Below are 26597 nucleotides of genomic sequence, written 5' to 3'. Positions count from 1 at the left end.
CATAGCCATGACCAAAGAACGACTACTAAGAAATTATGAACATTTAGTGAACTGTATAAAAATGAGTACTAAAAAGATAAGTAAAATATAAATTGGTAATACCTTCACAGTCAATGTGCATTACCCGCAGTCTAAAAATGTGGCCATTTGAAATGCAGGCTGCAATGTGACCATCACCCGTAACACACTGCGTCCAACCATCTAATTTGACATATTTGTTTAAGAGAAACTATCGGTACATAAATATATAAAATAAATAATTCTATAAGATATATTATTGAATAACTCAACTTGGCTTCACCACATTCCACAGATTGTTTTTACATATTGTGTCCAATCCAGGGCTTATCAATTACCCATTTGACCCATTAAAGATAACACAGGATTAAAATCAACTGACTCACATATTAATGATCAACTGATAGGCATTAGTGTTTTGAAATGTATAGTTTTTAAAATCATCAGTCAAATGAATACATACCCATTTTCAGAATCTGATTAAATCATCAAACATTAGTTTTTCAAGTGTAACTCTAGAGACCTTAGATCAAAGAAGTCTAACTCAGGAGACATAATTTCATATCTGCTTTTGTTCTGCATGACACCATCATCTACAATAGAAAGCATGTTGTATCTAGTAAGTTTATTTAATAATTTTGTTGAATGACCACTTTCTCAAAATTACCTGTATGTAAGGCCATAAGTCCATAACCAAATACCAACATGATATATCCCGCTTTGATGAGCAAATGTATTAGTACCAAGTACCACCAATGATCGCCTTATGCGGCTGCACTTGCATTCTAGTAATATATTTTCCACCTATATAATAAAAATGCACAGTGAATTCCAAACATGACTAATAATAAAACGTTGATAAATCACTGATCATCTTACCAGTCATGACAATGTGTCATGTATAAATTCTAGTGTTGAGACCCATCCAAAAACCATCATTTTCATATTATAGCCATTACCACCTCTATTACAACAAAAATTAAGGCATCCAATAGCTATAAGAAGCTTCAACTTTTAAGCTTCATGGACCCCGAGTGGCGTTGAAAATTGATCAAGATGTCTGAAAGTAACCTGTTCCAGAGAAGCATGATCAACCCTCTCAAGTATTCCTACTTGAGTTAACAAAACCCACAAAAAAGTTTGAGATAAACCACAAACTTTAATTAACAAAAAGTTTGAAGTAAACCACAATCATCTTCACTTCCCAGTTCTAATAATGTTATGAGTTTGACATTAACAAATTCATATTGTTAGAACACGTCATTAGTAAGTAGCAATAATATTGACTTTAAAGTAAGAATCACATCACTTTACAATTAAGACGTATCTGCGGAATTTATATATCCATTCAAGTATTTAATCATAAACTTCCTTCTTCACCTGACAACCCTTTAAAAAGCAATTTAAGATGACCTTAATCAAGTCAAATAAAGTTACCTGTTTATGATAGAAAATACTGTTTACACCCGTTATCCAGCTGCATATTTTGACACACATAAGAGATTACATTACCTTTCACTTATGCACACTCACAATGCAATTCTGTAGCTTTACAAAAAAAGAATATGACCATTATCTAACCTTTGCAATCTTTACTCGCCAGTTTTATCAAAATGCAATTGTAGGTCGACTTCACATCCTTCACAATATGCACTTGCAATCATTACGGATTAATTTAGAATGTTCTTAATTAGAATTCAACAAATTACTGACACATGACACAATATAATGAGAAACATATAACTGCATACAATTCAAATATATAACAGAATATCATCAAATTTGTAACGACAGTCATGGTTGTGTTACATGTTATGCACCTAAATTATATCTACATCTACAAACACTTAATTATTACCATTACCATTCACCATCAACTATATAGAAAAAAATGATTCATGTATTAGAGAAAGCGAACAGCAATCAACATTCGATTTCACGTACTTTATTGTAATTAGATCAGAGAAGCTAAAAAACAATATCATTTAAGCGATGAATAGTAGATTGCAAAGCTTACATGAAATAGAGATGCCAAGTCATGAACCCATATGGCCTTTTATCAGTTATAGTTAGAAAAAACCGATCTGCCTTTAAAACTTTATACTCTCTTCTTAGGTAAACCAAAATCGAATATGCAATTTCAATTAAAAAACATAAATTTAACAATGACATTTCATAGAACACATGGTGTGCATCCATCAAAAACATACATTTATGTATAGCTTATGAATGTGTCTACCTTGCGAATGTAAATAACCAAAAAAAAAAAAAAAAAAAAAAAAACAGCTGAACACAGAAAAATTCAAGTGAAACAATAAGCACTACAATCGACTAATTAAAAAAGGCACCTTTAAATCATACCCGTCTTTCAATCGGTTGGAATCTCGCCATTATAGATTCCTCGGTACCGCAGAATCCTAAAAACACAGATGTAATCACAATTGTTGGTTGTTTGAGATCATTGACAAATAAGACAGGACCGTTATTAAAACAGGGAAGATCTGAGTACCGTTATTAAGCAAGAATGCCGCTTCTGCTTCGATTTATTTTTACAGGGCTAGCAAACTGATTCATTGATCGATTTATTTTAATGTGTGGGTGTTTCTTTGGGAATGGATTTGGAAACGATGAAACGCTAGAAACGAATTGTTAGTTTATGATTAGATCTGAAGGCAGTTTGATATAATCGACCGAGATTTGTGGATTTTGAAACCCTAAGAGCGTGCGTATTAGTCTGCAAGTTAGAAGGACACGCGTCAGTGTTACAAAATTAATCAATTTTTTAATTCAAAACTATGAGAAAAAGGTATTTTGTGAGGTTGAATACTGGTATGACACTTGTCTGATTTATGCTCATGATTTATGTGTATAAAAAAGAAAAAAAGATACTTATATTATTATATAGCATGCGTGATACGTAATGTTGTAATATAAAAGTTTGTCAAATTTGTTAAGATGACAATAGATATTTGTGTTACTTTTATTTATATTTATAATTTATAACTAGTGTTAAGGTCATTGGGCCAAGGCCCAAATTTATGCAAAATGATATGTCACCCTACCTTTTTTGACCAAAGTGTTAAACGACAATTAAGAAATTAAAACGACATTACCTCCTTACGCTGTTATTTATAACTAGTTCGGAACCGGCTCGCGCGATGCGGTGGGAGATTTCGGCATGCGTATTCGTAGAGGGTGATGTCGTTTTTTCTTGATGAAATGACAAAAAACATCACCTCCTTTAGTATATTTTGGAAATTGGAAATGGAAAGAGGAAATTTATAATATATATAATTATAAAATTTATAGAATTTTAAATAATAATAACAAATAAGGACGACTTTTGACAAAGTCCAAGTCTACAACAAGTGGCAGTTGAGATTTTTTACTCCCGGTGATATTCTAAGTCAAACGTATTTCAGTATATTAGTCTATTGGCTATAAACTTAAAGCTGGTCCCCCAGTATTCGGAACTAACCTTACCATTGCTAGCCCATCGTCCCCACAGGGTCCACACCAAAAACGAATATTCCGAAAGTAGAATAACAACCAACCTTGACACTTTTTTTAAAGTTATTTTGTGATTTTTAGTATGTGCATCACGTCTTAAAAATCTTTATATCGCAATTTAATAACCCTAGACACTTTTTCAAAAGTTATTTATTTTTGGTATGGTGCATCACGTCTTAAAAATCGTTATATCGTATTTTATATAAATTTATTTTTTAAACGACAGTATTTTGTATAAATTGTAGGAAAATTTGTAAAATTCTAAATTAATAGGTGAATTTACAAGGATATAAAATATTGTTTATACGTGAATCTACATTTGTTTGTTCAAAGTGATGCCCAAATGCTTTACTCCGTATTTTTTTTATACTACATCCGGAAAAAAAAGGTCATGTTTGACCTTTTGTTGAATTTAAGATATAATAATAATTTGTCTGATTTGCCCTTTATTCAATGTAGTTATAAAGAGTAAGGGTGTGTTTGATAAAACTGAATGATTCAGTGCTGAATGATTCAGAATCTGAATGGTCTAGAGCCTCTGAATAAGATTTGCTCTGAATGAAAATAAGCTGTTTGATAATCATTTAGAATGAACGATATGAACTGACTAAAACTACCTTATTAACGTGTGACATGAATAAAAAATTCAATATACTTGTTAGTTAGGTGATCAGGATATGATTTGAGGAGAATATTATAGATAATTTAGGCTCTTAATGGTTAAGAGAGTGTTTCATCTCTGAATGGTTCAGAGCTGAATTTTGAACCATTCAGCACCATATGTCGTTCAGAGGTCAGAAACAAACGCACTGAATGCTGAACGGTTCAAAAGCACCCTAAGTAATAAATTAATTGATATATTTAAAGTTAAATTTATAAATTTAAAATGATATAATTGAAACTTTAATGATATGTAATGGTTATTTAGAAAAAGAGACAATAATTTTGGGATAAACAAAAATAGAAAGGTGGACAATGTTTTTTTAGACGGAGAGAGTAATATAGGAAACCACATAATTGTTAAAAACTAGGAAACCACATAATTGTTAAAAACTATGTTTGTCATCATCCTTAATATGAAACATGTTAGACGGTGTTTGGAGTTGTGTTTTGTGTTGGTTATTTGACTATCATGATTTTAAAAAGAAAATACTTTTGCAAGGTGTTTGATAATCTGATATTGAAAATTGCTTTTTAATGTTTTAAGACTCTCAAAATGTGATTTTAATAATTCAAAAAGTTGGTACTATTTGTAATCGTGACTTTCCGTGTCATTAATTTTACAAGGACACCCTACACCATTTAATTACGATCCATTTCTTTTTTCCATTTCTTGCGTTACATACATGTTCATAATTATTTAGAGTTGTAGAATGTCCTTTTTCATAATTATACATTTAAGTTATCAAATAATATAATTTTCACAAACACTTTAAAAAAATAATTATTTGATTATTACGATATTAAACTGCATAATTAAATTATGTAAGAGCTCATCCTAAAGTAGTCCAGTGATTGGAGTTTCTGACATCTTTGTAAGAGATCTCAGGTTAGAGACTTGGGTGATCAATGAAGGTTTAGAAAACATACATGGAGTATTTCTGATGAGCTACGTATAGTAGCATATGAGATTGAATTTATTGTCTTTTTCGCGTGACTTGAATAGGAAAAACTATACAAGAACATTCAATTAAATTACGTTTTAATACAATTGATTATTTGTTTCTAATTATGTAAAATGGATAATCAATTTTCTAAGCGCAAGTTCAAACACCCCCTTAATATCAATATGTTCATATTGTCATTTTTAAAAACGTGCCAGTAAAACCTACGGAGTATAAAACATCGAATTGTTGTCACTTTAAAAAGTGTTTAGTAAAACCTACGGGGTATAGAACATTGAATTGGTTAAAAACGGATTAATTGATTTGTTTACATTTGAACAAGCACATTTTTTGTTAAAAAATTATACGCAAATTTACGACTTTTATATTTATTATATTTATTTAATTAAAAGTTATTTGTTATTTTTCATAAAGTAATATTGTGATTATCAGAAGCTCTCAAATTTTTGCTGTTTCTGGTAAAAATTAATATCTTCACAATAAATCAAAACTACATAAAAAAAAAAAATATATATCTATGCTATCAAACTTTTGATGTAACGTCCAACAACATTATAAAAAAGTTACTATCATGATTTGCAATTTATGAAATTCGTTGGAAATAATTGTAACGTTGGTCCCTCCATTATACACCAAAAAATTAATAGCGTCCCTCAAGTTTTTTTTTGGCTAACAGTATTCTTCCATTATCACATTTTAAGATACCGAATCCCTCCGTCAACCATCCGTTTAAATTGGACGTATTGCATGTGAGGGTAAATTCGTCTTTTTAACCTTTTTTTTCATCTGAATCTAAATTGAGCCTTGCTCTTGCTCAACTTTTACTTCCCCAAAATTACAAACCCTAATTTATAAACCTATACAAATTTGTGTTGATTCAAATCACAAATCCTAAAACACAAACACGATTTCATTTACTGATTTCATTTTCATATCATTCAGAATCAAACTCAAAAAATACAAATCATCAATAACCACCATTGCTGCAACATTACTGGTATCTGATGTAGTAACATAATAATATATCTAGAAGGAATGTTTCATCTTCAATAATTGAACAAGAAACAAAAGACAATATGATAAATTAGCTACAATAGATATTCACTTTTGAACCAAAAAAGTGGCTAATTTTCCCCAAAAACACGTGCACTGACGACGGAGCAAACATAAAATCGGCTGTGGTGGTGCTGTTTTCTACCTCCGGCGGTCTTGCAAGAGTAGAAGCAACATCGGTCGATTGTGATGAACGGTCCTTGTGATGAAGATGGTTGTAGATTTGTTTTGTAGATCTGTTCCAAGGGATTTCTTAGTCAAACACTAATTTATGTTTCAGTTCATTCTCCGTTAATTCATTTCAAGTATTTTGATGATGAAGATGATAAGATGTAGGTGTCGAGCAAGGAGTATTTTGATGATGAAGATGAAAAGATGTGGGTGCTTGTTTTTTTATTTTTAATTATGAGATTTTTTGATTTTTATTTATTTGTTTGGATCTGATTAAAGGCTGAAAGTGAGCTAAAAAGACGAAAATACCCATCACGTGTTACTCACGTGATGGTATTTAACGGACAGTTTGGACGGCATGTTGACAGAGGGACTCGGTATCTTAAAATGTGATAATGAAAGGATGATGTTAGCTATAAAAAATATTGAGGGATGTTGTTAACTTTTTGGTGTATAATTGAGGGACCAATGTCACAATTATTTCAATTCGTTGAGATAAATATATATGCCAAATGGAAAGTTACAAGCAACCAACGACATTTTTTTAGGAAAATTTGTTTATACATGCGAAAGTGTTGACAAATTTACATGTCAAAAGGGGCAATTAAAATAGAAATAGTATTTAATCCAAATTGCTTGTCACACATTGTCAAGTTGAAATAAATTAATCACTTATAACCTAAACTAAATTCCAATTTGATACTATTATATATACCGTATTGAACATTAATTAATCATCTAATCATTGTCGTTGAACAATAAAACCAATATGTCACGGTTTGAACCAAGTAGATGCATTGTGTACTTCACCTATATAATTATAAAAATCGTTTTTTTCCCTATTTTTTTTTTTACTATATCGTTCCCAACAAAAACAACGAACTTTAAGTGATTTGCGAGAGAGGAAAAAAACATATCATGTTTTCTTCATCAAACTACTGATTTTTTCTGTCAGGTTTCAATGCTTCTGATGTTTTGGTATGGTTTATGCTCTGTTTTTTAGCTAAAAATTCATAATTCTGTATATGGGGTTTTTAAGATGAATTAAACCATTTTTTGTGGGTTTTACATGGTTTAAAAAAACTAAATCTTTACTCACAATTGCTCTGTTTCTAGCTTTCTGTACTTCATGATTTTGTTTGGTTGATTTCTTTTTTTAACCCTCTTCATTCGTTTTCAAAAATTAGATTTGGATTACATAAGAATTTTGCGCCAATTTGGCTTGGGTATGTCCAGCCTTGGTTTGTATGTTTTGGTTTATAATATATCTTTTTTTCCCAAAAAAAAAAAAAAAAAAAGAATTTTGCGCCAATTTTGATTAAACATTGTCAATTTTCAAGATTATAATACATAAAATCTTATACCAAATTACCCACACTTGATATGTTTTAGCTTTTGTGGTTTCAAGAACCTTGTGATCTTTTTGGGTGAAAAAAGAAGTGAATAAGAGCTTTAACTTCTTTTTCATAATTCATTTTTCTTTTATTTTTTTTAATGTATGATAAATGTTTAATGGGTAATTTTACAGAAATATGGAGAGTGATGGGATGATTAAAGGGGTGGAAAAATTAGGAACACCTTCATATTTGGTGGTTGCTTTAGCTGTAAATGGAAGTAGAAAAACCAAATATGTTGTTAAATGGGCATTGGATAAATTTGTTAATGAGGGTATGCTTTTATTCAAATTATTCTTCATTCGCCCGAAAATTTCAAGAATCCCAACCCCAAGTGAGTTTCAGCTTCAAGTTTCAATCTTTTTTCTTGTAATTTTAAATTTATATTTCAAGATTAAATCTTTTTCATTGTTTTGCTAGTGGGTACTGTTCCGATTTCTCAAGTGAGAGAGGATATAGTTATTGCTTATAAAAAAGAAATCGAATGGCAGACGTGCGAAAAGCTCCTACCTTTCAACAATATGTGTTCTAAGCGAAAGGTTTGAACTTTATGCAACTTCTTGATTATATGAATTGAGTTTAATAAAACAGTATCAAGATAACATTTTTTCGTTCCAGGTGGAAGTTGAAATTGTACAAATTGAGTCAGATGATATTGTAGATGCAATAAAACAAGAAATTGTTAAACACAGTATTAGCAAACTTGTGATTGGAGCTTCATCAAACGGCCTGTTCTCAAGGTAGCAAGTTCTTTCTATACGTTTTGGTTTTAATCAATCGCGTCTTTTGTTAATTTATAAATATATTTATTGGTGTTTTAGGGGGTGGAAGTTGTCGTCAAGAATCTCAGAAAGCGTACCGAGCTTTTGTACGGTTTATGTTATCTCTAAAGGGAAACTATCTTCGCTTCGAGCTTCTGATTCCGAGACGATTGGGTCCAGTAAAGATGATAGTAACAATAGTGATTCAAGTTCTATCACCGATTCTTCAGGTTTGACTTTTGAGGTCAAAGAGACTAATATACTATTTCAAATTCCATATTAATTCTTCAATTATATCATAAAGATTTAAACTTTATAACAAGTTGCACAAAAGGAAACATTTTGGTATAAGATATTGTGAAATTTATACCAATTTTGATTTCAAAAAGTTGGAGTTACAATTTTCTTTTGTTTAATTTGTGACTGCTTAACAGAGTGGACAGATCAAGGTTCGGCTACTTCGTACTCGCAATTCTTTTCAAATTCACTACCGATGCAACGTGTTGAAGCTCTTTCATCTATAAACCGCACCCTGCACAAAAAAACAAGTTCTGTAAATACACCAGGAAATAAGTTTCTTGATAGCTATGAGGAAGATGAAACAGGTGTTTATTATGGTAGTAATTCTGATTATTTTCGTGCAAATAGTACAATTTCGAGCAATCGAAGCTTCTTAAATGAAAATCATTCTTGGACATCTGATCAAGGGTCTGTATCTTTCGCACCTTCCGAAATTTCATCAGAAATCCAGGTATCTTTATACATTTTTTGTCATTTCTAAACATGATTTCGCGTTGCTGTAATCAATATGACTTAAAAGACTCGATTTTTGTAGGACAATAATATCAACTTTGAGCTAGAAAAACTGAGAGTTGAACTCAGGCACATTCGCGGGATGTACGCTATTGCCCAAAGCGAGACACTTGATGCATCTAGAACGGTAGCTTTTTTTCCCTTTTACTCTTGATTTTGAAGTCAAACTTTGACTTTTACTGTCAAAGTCAATTAAGACTAAAAAACAAAACACCATTGCTTTGTATCAGCTGAATGATCTTCAGAAACAGCAACTAGCGGAATCGATCAAACTCAAAGAATTAGAAGTTAAAGAAGAAGAAGCGAAATCATTAGCTCAGAAAGAAAAGAACGAGCACGAAGCGGCTAAACGACAGGTTGAATTCATAAAAGAACGTGTTAGACGAGAAGCTGCAGTACGAAAAGATGCAGAAGAAAAAGTGTTTCAAGAATCTCGAGAGAACGAAAAGCTTCGTAACGCCATAACCGGAACCTCATTGTTGTACCAAACGTTCACATGGGACGAAATAGTGGCTGCTTGTTCTTCATTTACCGATGATCTTAAAATAGGAACAGGAGGAAACGGAACTGTATATAAATCGAGCTTTCATCATACGGTTGCTGCTGTTAAAGTTCTGCATTCTCAAGAAGTTCATAGAACCAGACAGTTTCAACAAGAGGTATGACCTCAAATTTGCTCGCTTTGTGTAGTTTGCGTACACGTGACGTGGATGTGTTTTTCAAATAACATTTCATGAATAGCGTTAAAAAAACACAATTATGCGGATGGTCTATGTGTTTGTGTTTTGCTCACTCTACACGCTCAGTCCCTAAAGTTTTTTTCTTACGTGGTCACTAATGCTTTGCACTTTTTGCGCGTGCAAAAAAATCCGTTAAGTGACACACCTGCATTGCACGTGCAACGCATGTGCTGCCACTTAACTGACTTTTTTAACGGATGTCTACGCGCAAAAAGTGCAAACCACCATGACTAACCACGTAAGAAAAAAACTTGAGACTGCGCACGTAATCTGAGCAAACTACGTGAACTATCCACGTAATTTTGTCATAAAAAACAAAAAACTTGTTCAAATACAAATTTTTAGAGAAAAGAAAACATATTAATAGATCTGAAGTGTTTTCCAATCTAGAGATTAAGTAGAATACTTGATTTTTCAGCTTGAAGTATTAAGCAGAACGCGACATCCTCATTTGCTTATTTTAATTGGTGCGTGTGTGGATCATGGCTGCTTAGTTTACGAGTACATGGAGAACGGGAGCTTAGACGAAAGGTTATCTTGCAAAAACAACTCACCACCGATCGCATGGTTCGACCGGTTCCGTATCGCATGGGAAGTCGCGTCAGCACTAATGTTCCTTCACAACGCAAAGCCAAAGTCAATCGTTCATCGTGACTTAAAACCTGCAAATATATTGCTTGATAAGAATCTCGTTAGTAAAATAGGCGACGTTGGTGTTTCAACCATGCTTCAATCTGACCCGTCTTCAACATCAACTGTTTATAAAGACACTAGTCCTGCGGGAACTTTGTGTTACATCGATCCAGAGTATCAACGAACTGGATTAGTTTCTCCTAAATCAGATGTTTATGCTCTTGGTATAGTGATCTTGCAGTTGCTGACTGCAAGACCAGCGATTGCGTTGACCCACATGGTTGAAACGGCTCTTGAAGATGATAAGTTGGCGACGGTGTTGGATCGAGAAGCGGGTGAATGGCCAATTAATGAAACTAAGGAGCTAGCTGTTTTGGGTTTGAGTTGTGCTGAACTTAGACGAAGAGATCGGCCTGATTTGAAAGACGTAGTTCTTCCTGTATTGGAAAGATTAAAAGCGGTTGCCGATGAAGCTCAAAGAACCGTATCAATGACCAGAACCACTCCATTAAATCACTTCATTTGCCCAATACTCAAGGTTAGCTTCAATGGTTACCAAAGGGCTGGTTGGGTAATGGGCGGGACATGACGGGCCCACCTGGGTGTACTCGTTGTGGTAATCTATATTACTTCTGTCCCAAATAACTGTCACTGTTTAACTTATGTAGTCTTTCTTCAACTTTGACTTTAAATATTTTTTTGTGTTATATAGTATTTGATGAAAACTGTATTAATGAAAACACGTTTCAAAAACTAGTTCATTCATATAAATTTTATCAAATATTATATAAAATAAATAAAAGTATTTAAAACCAAAGTTGAAATAGAAAGACTTTGAAAAATCAAATGGAACAGTTATTTTTGAACGAAAAGAGTATTACTTTTCAAGATTATATTAAATTCATGGGATTAAGTATATTTTTGATGCAGGAAGTAATGTTTGATCCTTGTGTTGCTGCTGATGGTTACACTTATGATCGAAGGGCGATAGAGAAATGGTTTGAAGAGAGTGATTGTTCACCAATGACGAATTTACCCTTGACAAGTAGGAGCTTAACGCCGAATTACACACTTTTTTCTGCAATCATGGAGTGGAAGCTAAGAACACAATGATTTGAGAAAGAAATTTGGATCCAACCTGCTTTTTTTCTCAGGATTGTTTGTTTGATGTACATGTATTTATTTATTTATTTGGTTTATATGCTATATTGGGTCTTACGTGAACTTTTTTAATTTGAAGAGTTTATATAAATGTACATTGAGTTACTTCTCAAACCAACTTTTATATGATATGATGCAGTATGAGACTGAGTTTATATATAACTAAACAAATAATTCCATAATAGAAATAAACAAATTCTATTTAGTCAAGTACTGTAATAATCTACAAGATTTTACTAAAAAAGAGGGTCTATAACAGGCTATGGTGCTTGTTCCTGTATATATACAAATTGATAAAGTTTTACAGATTACAATTACAAACAAAAAAATGGGAAGAGCAAAAGTAGATGGAATAAGTATAGATACAAAAGGGGTTAAAGGTGTCAATTCTTATGTTTCGGGGCCAGAAGCGAACAAATCAATAAGACCACGAAAGACTTGAGCCGAGAGTTTTTGTGCTTGAAGGATCTCGCCATCCACATTCCAAACGCTCTCCTCACCGGACGAAGTGAATGTGAAAGTTGTAGTCTGAGAACGGACGGAAAAGTTAAAATTTAAAATAAAATGGTATATATTATTGTTATTCGTATAGAGCAAAAGAAACCGTACTTTGTGATGCTCAACGAAATCAAAATCCAGAGGGGTCCCACCTTTCCTTGCTAACTGTGTGAGATGCCTGCATATGTCAATTAGCCATCAGTGAGTAAGATTCAGAGGTGGCAATTCAAACCCATTTATGTTTGGTAATAAGTAGATTTTTAGCTAACACATGAAACTAGTCAAATAGGTTGCAAGTCATCCAGGTGTATTCAAATGACACATAGAACATAGATCACTTTATAATGATATCTATACAGTAACTAATGTTGTAGACAAGCTTGTAGAAGTCACAAGTCGGTTGGGACCTCGTAGGACAAGTCGCTCAAGCCGGGAACGAGTCGTTGACCAACTTTGACTTTTTGTAATAAATAAACTATACATAGATGTATTACACGTAATAAATATATATGGCACAAAATTTTACTTCAAAATTATTATTTTTTTACCTAACTTTGACTGCCTTTGACAGACTCGGACCCAACTCGGCCGACTCATCCCAACTTTGACCCGACTTTTAAGACGTTTTTGGGCGAGTCAGACAGGCTAGTCCCCAAACCGACGCGTCCGTAGACTTTTACAACATTGTTTGTAGCCATAGTTAAATATCCATAGAATCATAAGAAAATGGGCAAAATGGGATTTGTAGGTCAGCCCAACCCATTTTGACATTCAAAAAGGTAAAAAGAAAATAAACACAAGTGTTATGAGTCAACCAAACCCGTTTTGACCTGAACGTAAAGAAGGTGCATTAGTTGGAGTAATGTTTATATGTTATACCATAAATAGAAAGCGCGAGGGCAATCTTTGATCAAAACCAGATGCAGGAAACCGTCTGCAAGATGTGCATGAGCAACCAAACCATCGGGTGCCTTTTCATTACGACATGAAATTACAGCAGCCCCAATACTAAGAAATCGTCCTTTAACTCTCACCCAATTCGATTCTTGTTGTGGGTCAGGTTTCTCTATTTGTGGGGCCGTGTTGCATATATCACATTTGGCACGACAAATTAATCTTTCTGACTCCTTAGATAATCCCCAAAACGCCTTTATCCTTCTCGCATTTGCACCCACATTTGTTTGCTCTGATTCAACTTTCAAATATGCTACGCTTGCCTCGTATGACCTTTAAAGAAATATAAATAAATTATATTAAATAAGTATTAGCTAATGTCTTGTGAAAGTAAATATGTACCCATGCTGATAGTGATAGATACCTGTGTTTGAGGAATACTTTTGTTCCTGCATAATCGTATCTTTTCGGACCCATCCAACGGTATTTCTCGCTTTCTGTGATGACATCACCATAGAATCCATAACTGGTAAAGATACAAAGAAAAAAGATTATTACAATTAATTTTTTTTCCTCGAAATACAGAACAGAGCATTAAAAACTAGAGTAGCAAAAGGGTTCAAATGGATCAAATAGGGATGTCCCATTAATCTTATCTCAACCATTTCTTTAACTTTCTAAAAACTGATGTATATTATATAATTAAGAAAAATGTACTATAAAATAGTATCTAATTTGTTGGAATAAATTTATCTAATAATCAATATGTTATAAACATTTGAATCATATGTAAGGCGACTTCTGAGTTTCGACCCATTTGACATGCTTTACCTTAAATAGGCTTTTAAATTTCTGACCACGCGGCCTGTTGGAGATAAAATCCAACCCAAATCAACCCTTTTATCAAATAAACGGGTTGCAAATGCCCCCTCTACTTGAAATCCATGTAATTAAAAAAAATAAAAAAATAAAAGCTTCCATCTTTCTAAAGAAAAAGTCAAAATTAGAGTCTACCCAGCAAACGAAGCTGCATAGCGTACGTGAGGCTTTTTCTTGGATGTTCTTGATTTTTCCCATCTCACAACTTGAGCTATGTCAAGGCTTACTCTTCTACCCAATATAATTTGCAGTGCTGATGTCATAGGATCCCGAAAACCAGTTGTGCTGATAAAAAGTCAATGTGCAAAAGCTATTTACACAAATACAAGAATTAAGTATCTTAAATATTTGTTAAAAATAATGATAGCAAGATTTACCATATTACAATAGCATCGGTGGAGCCAGAAGGAATAAGCCCAAATCGAAATCGCTCATTTGGAAATGCAAATTCAACGTCTTGATCTGCTTTAAGCAACAAAAAGGATGTTAATTTACTAGTTATAGAAGCGGAAAATGGAGATTAGTGTAAATAAGTGTGTACCGAGATTTACGCCGTGTGATTCACCAAGCGGTGACCTTGAAAGAAGAGGAGACTCGTCCTCGTTGGAAACCAAAGGGGCCGCAACGGTTACGGTTGGATCATGAGGTAATACGTCACTTTCGGTTTCAACCACTTGTTCATCGTCTGGAGGTAAAGGTGGATAAGGAGCTCTATGTCTTGACATTAAAATCCCGTTAATAATCTCGTTAAAAAATCCGTCACCGCCCTAAATTTCATCATATATCAAAGAACAAATTTAATACGATGTCCATTTTGTTGGAATGCAGAAATTTCGTTAAGCTTATATCAACTAATATGTGTGTGGCATTGTGGACCAACATGAAAAACCAGGGTATGACCTTATCGTTTTGTAGGGTATAGAAAAGTAAAACAAAAACTATATTAGATACAGGGTTGTAGAACTCGGTAAAACTCGGCGAGTACTTGCCGAGTTCTCAGTTTTAAGATCGGTCCGAGTACTTGGCTCAATTACTCGGTATAACCTAGGTCAAACTCGGTCAAAACTCAGTATTAGTCGGTCAAAATCGGTCAAAGTCGGCCAAACTCGGGATTACTCGGAAAATTGGTCAAAACTTGGTCAAAGTCAAACTTGGTCAACATCTGAATACTCCCCAAAAATGCCACTGCAGTAATCCCAGAGTCGCGAGTTCTTCAACCTTGATTAGATATAAATTTCATAGAAAAAAATCCAAGCAGTAACTATATTATCAAGTTAGCGTTTGAAGTTTTGAACAAAAGATGCGATTGCATTTTTAAGGAACAAAGGAAAAGGATGTTATGACCAGCACGTGCCTTGCACGTGATACATTTTAATTCTGCACACACGTGCAAAACACGTGATATACTCCAGCTCAAGGATGAAGACGAAGCAAATGGTGACTAGGCGGGAAAGGGTGTTAGCTTGTCTGATCACTGTAACTGAATTCTGTTAATTGTTAGTGTAATTCGTTGTATAAAAGGGATGATAACAGGTTGTAGAAGTTAGGTTTTCAATTGTAATTTTCCCCAAATTGTTCTCTGTTCATAATCAATAAACATTTCCAATTTCAATCTCGATTCTTATTCTTGTGCAAAGGTTTCCAGATTGTTATTGAGTAATTCTTCGATTCACAAGTTGAATTCAAGAATTACATATCAAATTGGTATCAGAGCGATTTCCTGGCTACGATATCAAGATCTTCATTCAACGACAATGGCGGTTTCAACTAGGGCACATTCAAGTGACGACAGCAATTCGCTTGAGTCTTTAAGGTCTACGGTGGCTACTCTGAGTCAGACGGTGGCAGCAATGGCTACCAAATTAGATGATGTGATTTTGCAGCAAAGATACCTATCCACCAACAGAAATGGCGAAGGAACTCATAACAGAAATACACAATTTGCAAGATTTACTAAATTGGAGTTCCCAAAGTTTGAAGGAGATGATGTAAAAGATTGGTTATACAAATGTAACCAATTCTTCATAGCAGATAGGATTGAAGAGGATGAAAAAGTACGCTTAGCATCAATCCACATGTACAAGAAAGCTTTAGTGTGGCATCAACAAATTATCAAAACTCATGGAGAAGGTGTTGAATGGACAGTGTATGCTAAGGCTGTGCAAAGAAGGTTTGGATCCACCATTGAAGATCCATTGGCAGAACTCAAGAACCTGAGGCAGACAGGCTCTTTGAAAGATTACAATGATGAATTTGAGCAACTAGTAAACAAGACAGAAGTGACTGATAAGCAATCTATTAGTTTCTACCTGGCTGGGTTACAAAAAGATATAGAGTTACCTGTGAGAATGTTTAAGCCACTAACTCTAGAAGATGCAATGGGATTAGCCAGGATGCAAGAAGAAACTATTGCTGCAACAAAGAGAAGGTATAACACCCCATTACTTCCTACTCCTAAAACAAACTCTGTAACTAGTAATCCAAGGAATAATTCTCAATGGAATGGGGGTTTTAAAGGGGGTAACAATCACTTGGCTATAGCAAGTACACCATATGCACAAAGAAACAACCAAGCTTTACCTGGTACTAGAAAACAACTGACTCAAAAAGAAATGGATGAAAAACGTGCTAAGCACTTACGCTTTTATTGTGATCAAAAGTATGCCCCAGGGCATAAATGTAGTGGTCAAATGTATGCTTTGGAAGTACTGGGTAGTGATGATTTGGAAGAACAAGTGTATAGTGGGTCAGAAGTGGTAGAGGAAGATGATGATTCACATTTGTTGGACCCACCAGGAAATGAGGGCCCTTTGATATCACTAAATGCTTTGACTGGTATGCTATACAAACCACTCCATTTGAAGTGGTATATGGCCAATCACCACTTACATCAGCTACGTACCTACCAGGACAGAGTAAAGTGGAAGCAGTTGATAGAAGTTTGGAGGCTAGGGAAGCTGCCATTTCATTGCTCAAGTATCATATCAAACGTGCCCAGGATAGAATGAAACACTATGCAGACCAGTCAAGAACTGAAAGGGCATTTGTGGTGGGAGATTGGGTATATCTCAAGTTACAACCTCATAGACAGATTACACTCAGAGGGAATGTGTATCACAAATTTTCACCTAAGTTCTATGGTCCATTTCAAGTAATACAAAAGGTGGGCGAAGTTGCCTACAAACTCCAGTTGCCACATGATTCACTTGTTCATCCAGTGTTTCATGTCTCCCAGTTGAAATTGTGCAAAGGAATTACACCAAGTCAAATGGGGTCAATGCCTCATATGGATAATACAGGGTTGATTGCAATTGAACCCTATAAAGTGGTAGCTAGAAGGATGGTGAAACGAGATAATCGAGCAGACATTTTATTGCTAATTCAATGGCAAAATGCCTCTGTTGATGATGCTACATGGGAAATGGCAGAAGAGCTCATTGCCCGTTACCCTAATTTCAATTTTGAATTTCATTCTTGAGGGCAAGAATGTGTTTAAGAGAGGGAGATTGTTATGACCATCACGTGCCTTGCACGTGATACATTTTAATTCTGCACACACGTGCAGAACACGTGATATACTCCAGCTCAAGGATGAAGACGAAGCAAATGGTGACTAGGCGGGAAAGGGTGTTAGCTTGTCTGATCACTGTAACTGAATTCTGTTAATTGTTAGTGTAATTCGTTGGATAAAAGGGATGATAACAGATTGTAGAAGTTAGGTTTTCAATTGTAATTTTCCCCAAATTGTTCTCTGTTAATAATCAATAAACATTTCCAATTTCAATCTCGATTCTTATTCTTGTGCAAAGGTTTCCAGATTGTTATTGAGTAATTCTTCGATTCACAAGTTGAATTCAAGAATTACATATCAAAGGATCCCTAAATATTTAAAGATTTCGAACACAGACGTCAAGTTAGGAATATAATAATACTCACAACAGCGACAACTCCATCGTATGAACTCAGCTCTCGGTTTGTCATAGATGACATAGCCTCAGAAGCCTGCCCAGCCCGTTCTGTAACAATAACCTATAAAAAACAATTAATCAAACCTAAAAAAAAGTCTACATTTTGGATGGAAATATTAACTTGAAAACAATTCATGTAAACAAGACACAGACCTTTGTTTTGACTTTGGCTTGTGAAAAGATTGGAGCAACACTTTCCCAAATTTGGCAACCTTTTCCTTTTCCGCTCCCGGGATTAACATACACCTAGCAAACGTAAATAAGAATAATAATAATTGCCAAATATTTTTTTAAAAATCAAGTGTCCAAGAACATGTCATATTTAGGTACGTACGAGTACAATTTGTAGGTGTTTGAGTGTGTGTTTTGAAAGTGATCATGTGATCTTGAATAAACATATTCAGGACAGCAGCGAAAAGTTTTGGCTGTTCTTCAACTGAACAAAATTGTAACAGTCAGATGTTCAAGTGTTTGGAAACTTCAGATTATATAATAAAATTGTGACAATTTGTTCAAAAAAAAAAAAAGACATTTTGTGAAGTGGGAGTACAATTTGCAAGTGTTTGAGTATATGTTTTGAAAGTGATCTTGAATAACCATATTTAGGATAGCAGTGGAAAGTTTTGACTGTTCTTCGACTGATCAAAGTTGTAACAGTCAGATGTTTAAGTGTTTTGAAACTTCTGATTATATATAAAAAGAGTAAAGTAGGTAACTTTATGGATGATTAGTTATGTTGCTCCTAAATAATCAAGTACACAAACAAAATCAGTTTATCCAAACATACCAGAAGACTCTTAGGTCGATCGGTTTCCATGCTTAAATAAGTATTCATCCTGTTGACCCACATTTGACACGTTGACTTATCGACATGACCAAACGTATAAACAGTTGGAGCCCAAAGCGAGGGCTGATTCTTAGATCTCACAACCCCGTGCACTGTGAATCTATACATCTACAAGTAAAAATATACACAAGCAAATTTTCATTTTCCTACAAAACTAAATATGGAAATCCATAAATTTACATAACCGTCCAACAGGCGTAAACGTTCTAACCTCAGATGCATGACCCAATAAGCACCCGGGGTTCGCGAGAAGTGTTTCGTGTACCAATCCCCAATCTATAAACTCAACGGCATAAACATCGGTAATGTTGATTGATGTTTCATGTTTGGAAACAATTTTTAATCCCAAACAAGTTGAATGATCTTCCTCAGCCTTTTATCATAAGAAACAAAAAACAAAATACTTACGGTCAATCTCATGAAATCAAACTACTATATTCATCTAACTACTTCTACCTGTTTTTGGTATACATAAAACATAGTTACACTAATCTATAAATCTTTTATAAACATCATCATCATCATACGAAATATGGATATATGAACATAATCTTTAATGGGAGATTATATTCTTGAATTAAATAATGAAATAAAAAAGCAGTATATATTGTAACCTGAAAAAACTAACATTGCAAAGGGAATTAATGAATTTCCAAGATAACCCATTTGGATTAAGGGTAAGAGAAACCTCGCCAACATGATCCAAGAAAAAATTAGAAGTCAAAATTGAAGATTCTTGACCCACAATGTATTGTGTATTTGTTTGATGTTCATCAAAATCGCCGATTCTCTCCATAACAGATTAAACCCACCAAAATTTAAAGGTTTCTGAAACGGGAATTAGTGTTTTTATAAGAAATCTTGTATAAAAATCAAATCTTGAAGTCAAAATCTTGTAACAAAAGAGGGATACAACATTTGAGGAGTCAAACCCTTGATTTGTTTTTTAATCTGAGGATATTTATCAGGGTTTGATGAGGATTTACAGGGATCATACAAGATGAAAGAAAATAAAGATGCGATTTTTAATAAAAGTATTTTGGAATAAAGAACAAAATATGAGTTTTTTATTTGTCAGGAACAGATAACAGAATAATGTGTTGCGAAGACATGTGCGTTTTAGGAATTCGTGTCGTGTTTGTAAAAGGGGTTTCTCGTTTACGGGTCAATAACTTTGGAATAATTAGAAATTACCAAAGTTTATATTTTTTTTTTGAAAAGCAAAATTAATTATTATTAATAAAAAATGGAGTTACAGGGCCCTATACATATCTATACAATATTGGAACAGAAGTATAATTATTGGAGGCTATTATATCGCGGGTAGTCAACGAGGACCATTAAACTAAAGAGGGAATAAGAACTTGAAAGAACAAGCCGGGATAGAGAGGATAACAGTGACGATCTAGCGCCTACAAAGTTACACAAACTAGCCCGATTAATCAAACCCTCAATAGAATAAATGGAATCTGTGGGCTACACATGTGAAGTAGAAAATTAGCCAATCCCAACTTGGTGGGGAGTATCCGCAACAAAGAAAGAAGGATTAATGAGCCATTGATGCCACTCGATTGATTTCTTTTTGCGCGATCTTTTGGAAATCCAACTATAACTTTGTGTTTGAATTTCGGAAAGAATCGAACCAGGGGACCACGTTTTTTTGGAAAATACTTTCAAGTTCCTATGTTTCCAAAATATATAACAAGTAATCCATTTGGTTGCTTGCCATATTGAAGAGCAGAAATTGTTGAGAGCGAATGGTTGTTTATTGATGATGGCATCGTTAAGATTGGAGATTAAAGAATCGTCTTGGGCCCACCAATCGAGGATAAGTTTCCATATGAGTGCCGTTTTGGGGCAAGTACTGAGGATATGTTCGGTGGTTTCAATATTCAATTCGCATAAAGGGCATAAAGTGGAATCAAGATCAATGCCCCTTTTGTCAATTTCGAATCTAACCGGAATCTTTTTTTGACAGGCTCTCCATATGAAGATATATACTTTTTGAGGTAGGAGTTTGTTACGGGGAATCGATAAGCTTAAAGCGTTACTCCCGAGCCTTAGGGTGTTGATCAGAAGTGTCAAAAATTTGGTGGTGAAAATTCCTGTGGGGTCTAGATTGTATTTCCAGGAGTCTTGTTTGTCGGATAAAGTAACGGAAGATACAATGTTGTTTAATTCCGTGATTTCGTTTGTTGCCCGACCAGTAGGATGCCTTGTCCAGCACCAGTTACCAACTGAAGATCCATTGCTATGTGTAATTCTTTCAGCGATCGAAGCATCTTTATTTGTCTCAAGCATGTATAATCTGTGAAAAAGTGTGCTAAATCTTTCCGAACTGAACCAAATGTCATTCCAAAATTTGATGGAGACACCATTCCCGAGACATTTTGTGATGGAGGAGGAGAATGAGTGTAGTGACCCGAACTTTTCCATGTTTATATATATTAATTGAGATTGATATTTACATGATTAAATGTTTCCAACATGTTAAGCAATCAAACTTGTTAAGACTTGATTAATTGAAATATGTTTCATATAGACAATTGACCACCCAAGTTGACCGGTGATTCACGAACGTTAAAACTTGTAAAAACTATATGATGACATATATATGGATATATATATAGTTAACATGATACTATGATAACTAAACATATCATTAAGTATATTAACAATGAACTACATATGTAAAAACAAGACTACTAACTTAATGATTTTTAAACGAGACATATATGTAACGATTATCGTTGTAAAGACATTTAATGTATATATATCATATTAAGAGATATTCATACATGATAATATCATGATAATATAATAATTTAAAATCTCATTTGATATTATAAACATTGGGTTAACAACATTTAAAAGATCGTTAACCTAAAGGTTTCAAAACAACACTTACATGTAACGACTAACGATGACTTAACGACTCAGTTAAAATGTATATACATGTAGTGTTTTAATATGTATTTATACACTTTTGAAAGACTTCAATACACTTATCAAAATACTTCTACTTAACAAAAATGCTTACAATTACATCCTCGTTCAGTTTCATCAACAATTCTATTCGTATGCACCCGTATTCGTACTCGTACAATACACAGCTTTTAGATGTATGTACTATTGGTATATACACTCCAATGATCAGGTCTTAGCAGCCCATGTGAGTCACCTAACACATGTGGGAACCATCATTTGGCAACTAGCATGAAATATCTCACAAAATTACAAAAATATGAGTAATCATTCATGACTTATTTACATGAAAACAAAATTACATATCCTTTATATCTAATCCATACACCAACGACCAAAAACACCTACAAACACTTTCATTCTTCAATTTTCTTCATCTAATTTATCTCTCTCAAGTTCTATCTTCAAGTTCTAAGTGTTCTTCATATATTCTACAAGTTCTAGTTACATAAAATCAAGAATACTTTCAAGTTTGCTATCTCACTTCCAATCTTGTAAGGTGATCATCCAACCTCAAGAAATCTTTGTTTCTTACAGTAGGTTATCATTCTAATACAAGGTAATAATCATATTCAAACTTTGGTTCAATTTCTATAACTATAACAATCTTATTTCAAGTGATGATCTTACTTGAACTTGTTTTCGTGTCATGATTCTGCTTCAAGAACTTCGAGCCATCCAAGGATCCGTTGAAGCTAGATCCATTTTTCTCTTTTCCAGTAGGTTTATCCAAGGAACTTAAGGTAGTAATGATGTTCATAACATCATTCGATTCATACATATAAAGCTATCTTATTCGAAGGTTTAAACTTGTAATCACTAGAACATAGTTTAGTTAATTCTAAACTTGTTCGCAAACAAAAGTTAATCCTTCTAACTTGACTTTTAAAATCAACTAAACACATGTTCTATATCTATATGATATGCTAACTTAATGATTTAAAACCTGGAAACACGAAAAACACCGTAAAACCGGATTTACGCCGTCGTAGTAATACCGCGGGCTGTTTTGGGTTAGTTAATTAAAAACTATGATAAACTTTGATTTAAAAGTTGTTATTCTAGGAAAATGATTTTTATTATGAACATGAAACTATATCCAAAAATTATGGTTAAACTCAAAGTGGAAGTATGTTTTCTAAAATGGTCATCTAGACGTCGTTCTTTCGACTGAAATGACTACCTTTACAAAAACGACTTGTAACTTATTTTTCCGACTATAAACCTATACTTTTTCTGTTTAGATTCATAAAATAGAGTTCAATATGAAACCATAGCAATTTTATTCACTCAAAACGGATTTAAAATGAAGAAGTTATGGGTAAAACAAGATTGGATAATTTTTCTCATTTTAGCTACGTGAAAATTGGTAACAAATCTATTCCAACCATAACTTAATCAACTTGTATTGTATATTATGTAATCTTGAGATACCATAGACACGTATACAATGTTTCGACCTATCATGTCGACACATCTATATATATTCCGGAACAACCATAGACACTCTATATGTGAATGTTGGAGTTAGCTATACAGGGTTGAGGTTGATTCCAAAATATATATAGTTTGAGTTGTGATCAATACTGAGATACGTATACACTGGGTCGTGGATTGATTCAAGATAATATTTATCGATTTATTTCAGTACATCTAACTGTGGACAACTAGTTGTAGGTTACTAACGAGGACAACTGACTTAATAAACTTAAAACATCAAAATATATTAAAAGTGTTGTAAATATATTTTGAACATACTTTGATATATATGTATATATTGTTATAGGTTCGTGAATCAACCAGTGGCCAAGTCTTACTTCCCGATGAAGTAAAAATCTGTGAAAGTGAGTTATAGTCCCACTTTTAAAATCTAATATTTTTGGGATGAGAATACATGCAGGTTTTATAAATGATTTACAAAATAGACACAAGTACGTGAAACTACATTCTATGGTTGAATTATCGAAATCGAATATGCCCCTTTTTATTAAGTCTGGTAATCTAAGAATTAGGGAACAGACACCCTAATTGACGCGAATCCTAAAGATAGATCTATTGGGCTTAACAAACCCCATCCAAAGTACCGGATGCTTTAGTACTTCGAAATTTATATCATATCCGAAGGGTGTCCCGGAATGATGGGGATATTCTTATATATGCATCTTGTTAATGTCGGTTACCAGGTGTTCACCATATGAATGATTTTTATCTCTATGTATGGGATGTGTATTGAAATATGAAATCTTGTGGTCTATTGTTACGATTTGATATATATAGGTTAAACCTATAACTCACCAACATTTTTGTTGACGTTTAAAGCATGTTTATTCTCAGGTGAATATTAAGAGCTTCCGCTGTTGCATACTAAAATAAGGACAAGATTTGGAGTCTATGTTTGTATGATATTGTGTAAAAACTGCATTCAAGAAACTGATTTCGATGTAACATATTTGTATTGTAAACCATTATGTAATGGTCGTGTGTAAACAGGATATTTTAGATTATCATTATTTGATAATCTACGTAAAGCTTTTTAAACCTTTATTTATGAAATAAAGGTTATGGTTTGTTTTAAAAATGAATGCAGTCTTTGAAAAACGTCTCATATAGAGGTCAAAACCTCGCAACGAAATCAATTAATATGGAACGTTTTTAATCAATAAGAACGGGACATTTCAGTTGGTATCAGAGCGTTGGTCTTAGAGAACTAGAAAATTTGCATTAGTGTGTCTTATCGAGTTTGTTAGGATGCATTAGTGAGTCTGGACTTCGACCGTGTTTTCTTTAAAAATGATTGCTTAACATTTTTGTTGGAAACTATATATTATTAACATGTATATATTATGTGATATTTTAATCTCTTAACATGTTTGATATTGTGTGATAGATGTCTACTGCTAGCACAAATCCCATTGACTCACCTAATAATAACGAAGAGTCGAATATATATTGGACTGATTCACAAGTTCCCGAAGAAGAACCGGAAGAAGAATCAGAACCGGAAGAAGAATCTGAACCGGAAGAGGAGGAACCGGAGGAGGAAATAGAACCGGTGGGGGAAATAATAAAACGGTTAAGTAAAAGAAAATTCTCAACCAACCGACCAAGGTTAATTATGGTCAATGGTGTTTCCGCCAAGGAAGCAAAATATTGGGAGGATTACCAATTCTCCGATGAATCGGATTCCGACGAGAATTCCGATGATGTTATAGAAATTACCCCAACTTAATTTAAAAAGGCAAAAGAAAATAATAAGGGAAAGGGCATAAAAATAGAGAAATCTAATTCCAACCCCGATGAACTTTATATGTATCGTCAACCCCCGAAGCCCTTAAGTTGTAACAATGACCCGGGAACCTCTAAACCACCAGGTTTTTCTAAACCGTTGTGGAAAACGACAGCTCGTATTATGGGAACATCATATATCCCTAGAAACTTGGCAAAACGAACCAAAACCGAAGAAGAAGAAACGAGCGAGTCGGAATAAGATAGTTGTATTCGTGTGGTGTAATATATGTAATATAGTGTGCTTATGCTTTATGATATATGTAAAAATTGCTTGTATTAATAAGTATTTTTTTTTTATGAATCTAACTCTTGTCTATTTTACAGTATAAAAACACAAAATGGATAGACAACCCAATATTTTAAGAGACCTACCCGGAGACATGATTGATGAAATCTTGTCTAGAGTCGGTCAGAATTCTTCGGCACAACTATTTACGGCGAAATCAGTTTGTAAGACATTCGAAGAACGTTCCAAGAATGTCTTGGTTTATAAGAGACTTTCGTTTGAAAGATGGGGGATATCACATTGGGAAACCCATAAGTTACGATGTGTTTACTTTGACGCATGTATTGCGGGGAACCCAAATGCTATTTTACGCAACGGGTTAAGAAATTATTTTGACTCAATGTATCCGAAATATAGGACTTCATGATTTAGAAAAAGAGGCTAACATGCAACATAAAGAAGCATGCTGTGCTTATGGGTTAGTAATGTTCGCTTCTCACCAAAGTGAGAAAAAGAACATCGGGCTACAACTATTAAACAAAACGTTCCCACAAGTGACGGAGTCGGTAATTGGGGTAAGAAATGAGGTTTTTAGATTGTTACGGGACTGTTGGACATTACGTAACCCTCGTCCCTTTGACGACGTTATAACACGCTGTCTTATCAACGGCCATAACGGTTATGTTCCACAAGACCAAGGATGGGAAGTAATCCTAGTAAAACCAGAATGCATGACTTGTTTCCGGACGTATGAATTACGTGTCTTTATTGCCTTTGCTGAACGACTTGTGTACTAGCTAGAATTATCTTCACAACCATCTTGTATCAAATTTATTGTGTGCTATATTTCATGCTATATGTAAAATAAGCGGTATTGTAAGTTTGTAAAATATTGTGTAAAAGTTTGAATGCGAAATATTATTATAATCAGTTTTTCATATAGAATTGTAGTAGTTGAATTGTATATTAGCTACTAAGTATGAACTTAACGGGTAGGTACTACCCGAATTTAAACTTATAAAACGCTAATATGAAGAAAAAGCTTTTATAAATAAGTTCTTATTATGCTACGAAATACTATTAACTACTCTTAATATTCTGTATGATTAACTTGTTCCATTTGATTATTTTGA

The 26597-nt window shown here is 33.8% G+C and overlaps 3 protein-coding genes and 1 long non-coding RNA gene across 6 annotated transcripts; 1 reads left to right on the top strand and 3 right to left on the bottom strand.

The window, feature by feature from the left end:
* Positions 1 to 60: 60 nt before the first annotated feature.
* On the bottom strand, positions 61 to 1174 carry LOC139864971 (uncharacterized). Of its 2 annotated transcripts, none has more exons than XR_011764560.1 (3): positions 898 to 1174; positions 686 to 822; positions 61 to 611 (listed from the first exon to the last, which is right to left on the bottom strand). It is a non-coding gene; the product is annotated as an uncharacterized lncRNA (long non-coding RNA). The 2 variants fall into 2 exon arrangements; XR_011764561.1 differs by having other exon boundaries at positions 61 to 594.
* Positions 1175 to 7153: 5979 nt separating this feature from the next.
* Positions 7154 to 11984, top strand: LOC139861332 (U-box domain-containing protein 35-like). The gene is made up of 10 exons (XM_071849705.1): positions 7154 to 7355; positions 7906 to 8105; positions 8192 to 8310; positions 8390 to 8511; positions 8593 to 8762; positions 8967 to 9283; positions 9368 to 9472; positions 9576 to 10004; positions 10504 to 11256; positions 11649 to 11984. The coding sequence occupies exons 2-10, from the start codon at positions 7910 to 7912 to the stop codon at positions 11829 to 11831; spliced, it is 2394 nt and encodes a 797-aa protein (XP_071705806.1). The 5' UTR covers positions 7154 to 7355; positions 7906 to 7909; the 3' UTR covers positions 11832 to 11984.
* A 106-nt stretch (positions 11985 to 12090) lies between these two features.
* LOC139862085 (ceramide kinase-like) lies at positions 12091 to 19983 on the bottom strand. Of its 2 annotated transcripts, none has more exons than XM_071850633.1 (12): positions 19594 to 19983; positions 19177 to 19338; positions 18906 to 19073; positions 18272 to 18364; positions 18087 to 18179; positions 14692 to 14917; positions 14528 to 14615; positions 14286 to 14435; positions 13696 to 13797; positions 13257 to 13604; positions 12489 to 12555; positions 12091 to 12407 (listed from the first exon to the last, which is right to left on the bottom strand). In XM_071850633.1, the coding sequence occupies exons 1-12, from the start codon at positions 19759 to 19761 to the stop codon at positions 12270 to 12272; spliced, it is 1803 nt and encodes a 600-aa protein (XP_071706734.1). In that variant the 5' UTR covers positions 19762 to 19983; the 3' UTR covers positions 12091 to 12269. The 2 variants fall into 2 exon arrangements, with proteins under 2 accessions (XP_071706734.1, XP_071706735.1); XM_071850634.1 differs by having other exon boundaries at positions 14528 to 14612; positions 19594 to 19982.
* Positions 19984 to 20462: 479 nt separating this feature from the next.
* On the bottom strand, positions 20463 to 21266 carry LOC139863166 (uncharacterized). Its single transcript, XM_071851814.1, has one exon. It carries the CDS (start codon positions 21264 to 21266, stop codon positions 20463 to 20465), a length of 804 nt encoding a protein of 267 aa, XP_071707915.1.
* Between the last annotated feature and the right edge of the window lie 5331 nt (positions 21267 to 26597).

Source organism: Rutidosis leptorrhynchoides, chromosome 8 (genome assembly GCF_046630445.1).
Source record: "Rutidosis leptorrhynchoides isolate AG116_Rl617_1_P2 chromosome 8, CSIRO_AGI_Rlap_v1, whole genome shotgun sequence".
Lineage (NCBI taxonomy): Eukaryota > Viridiplantae > Streptophyta > Magnoliopsida > Asterales > Asteraceae > Rutidosis > Rutidosis leptorrhynchoides.
This window is presented reverse-complemented; position numbering and strand designations above follow the sequence as displayed.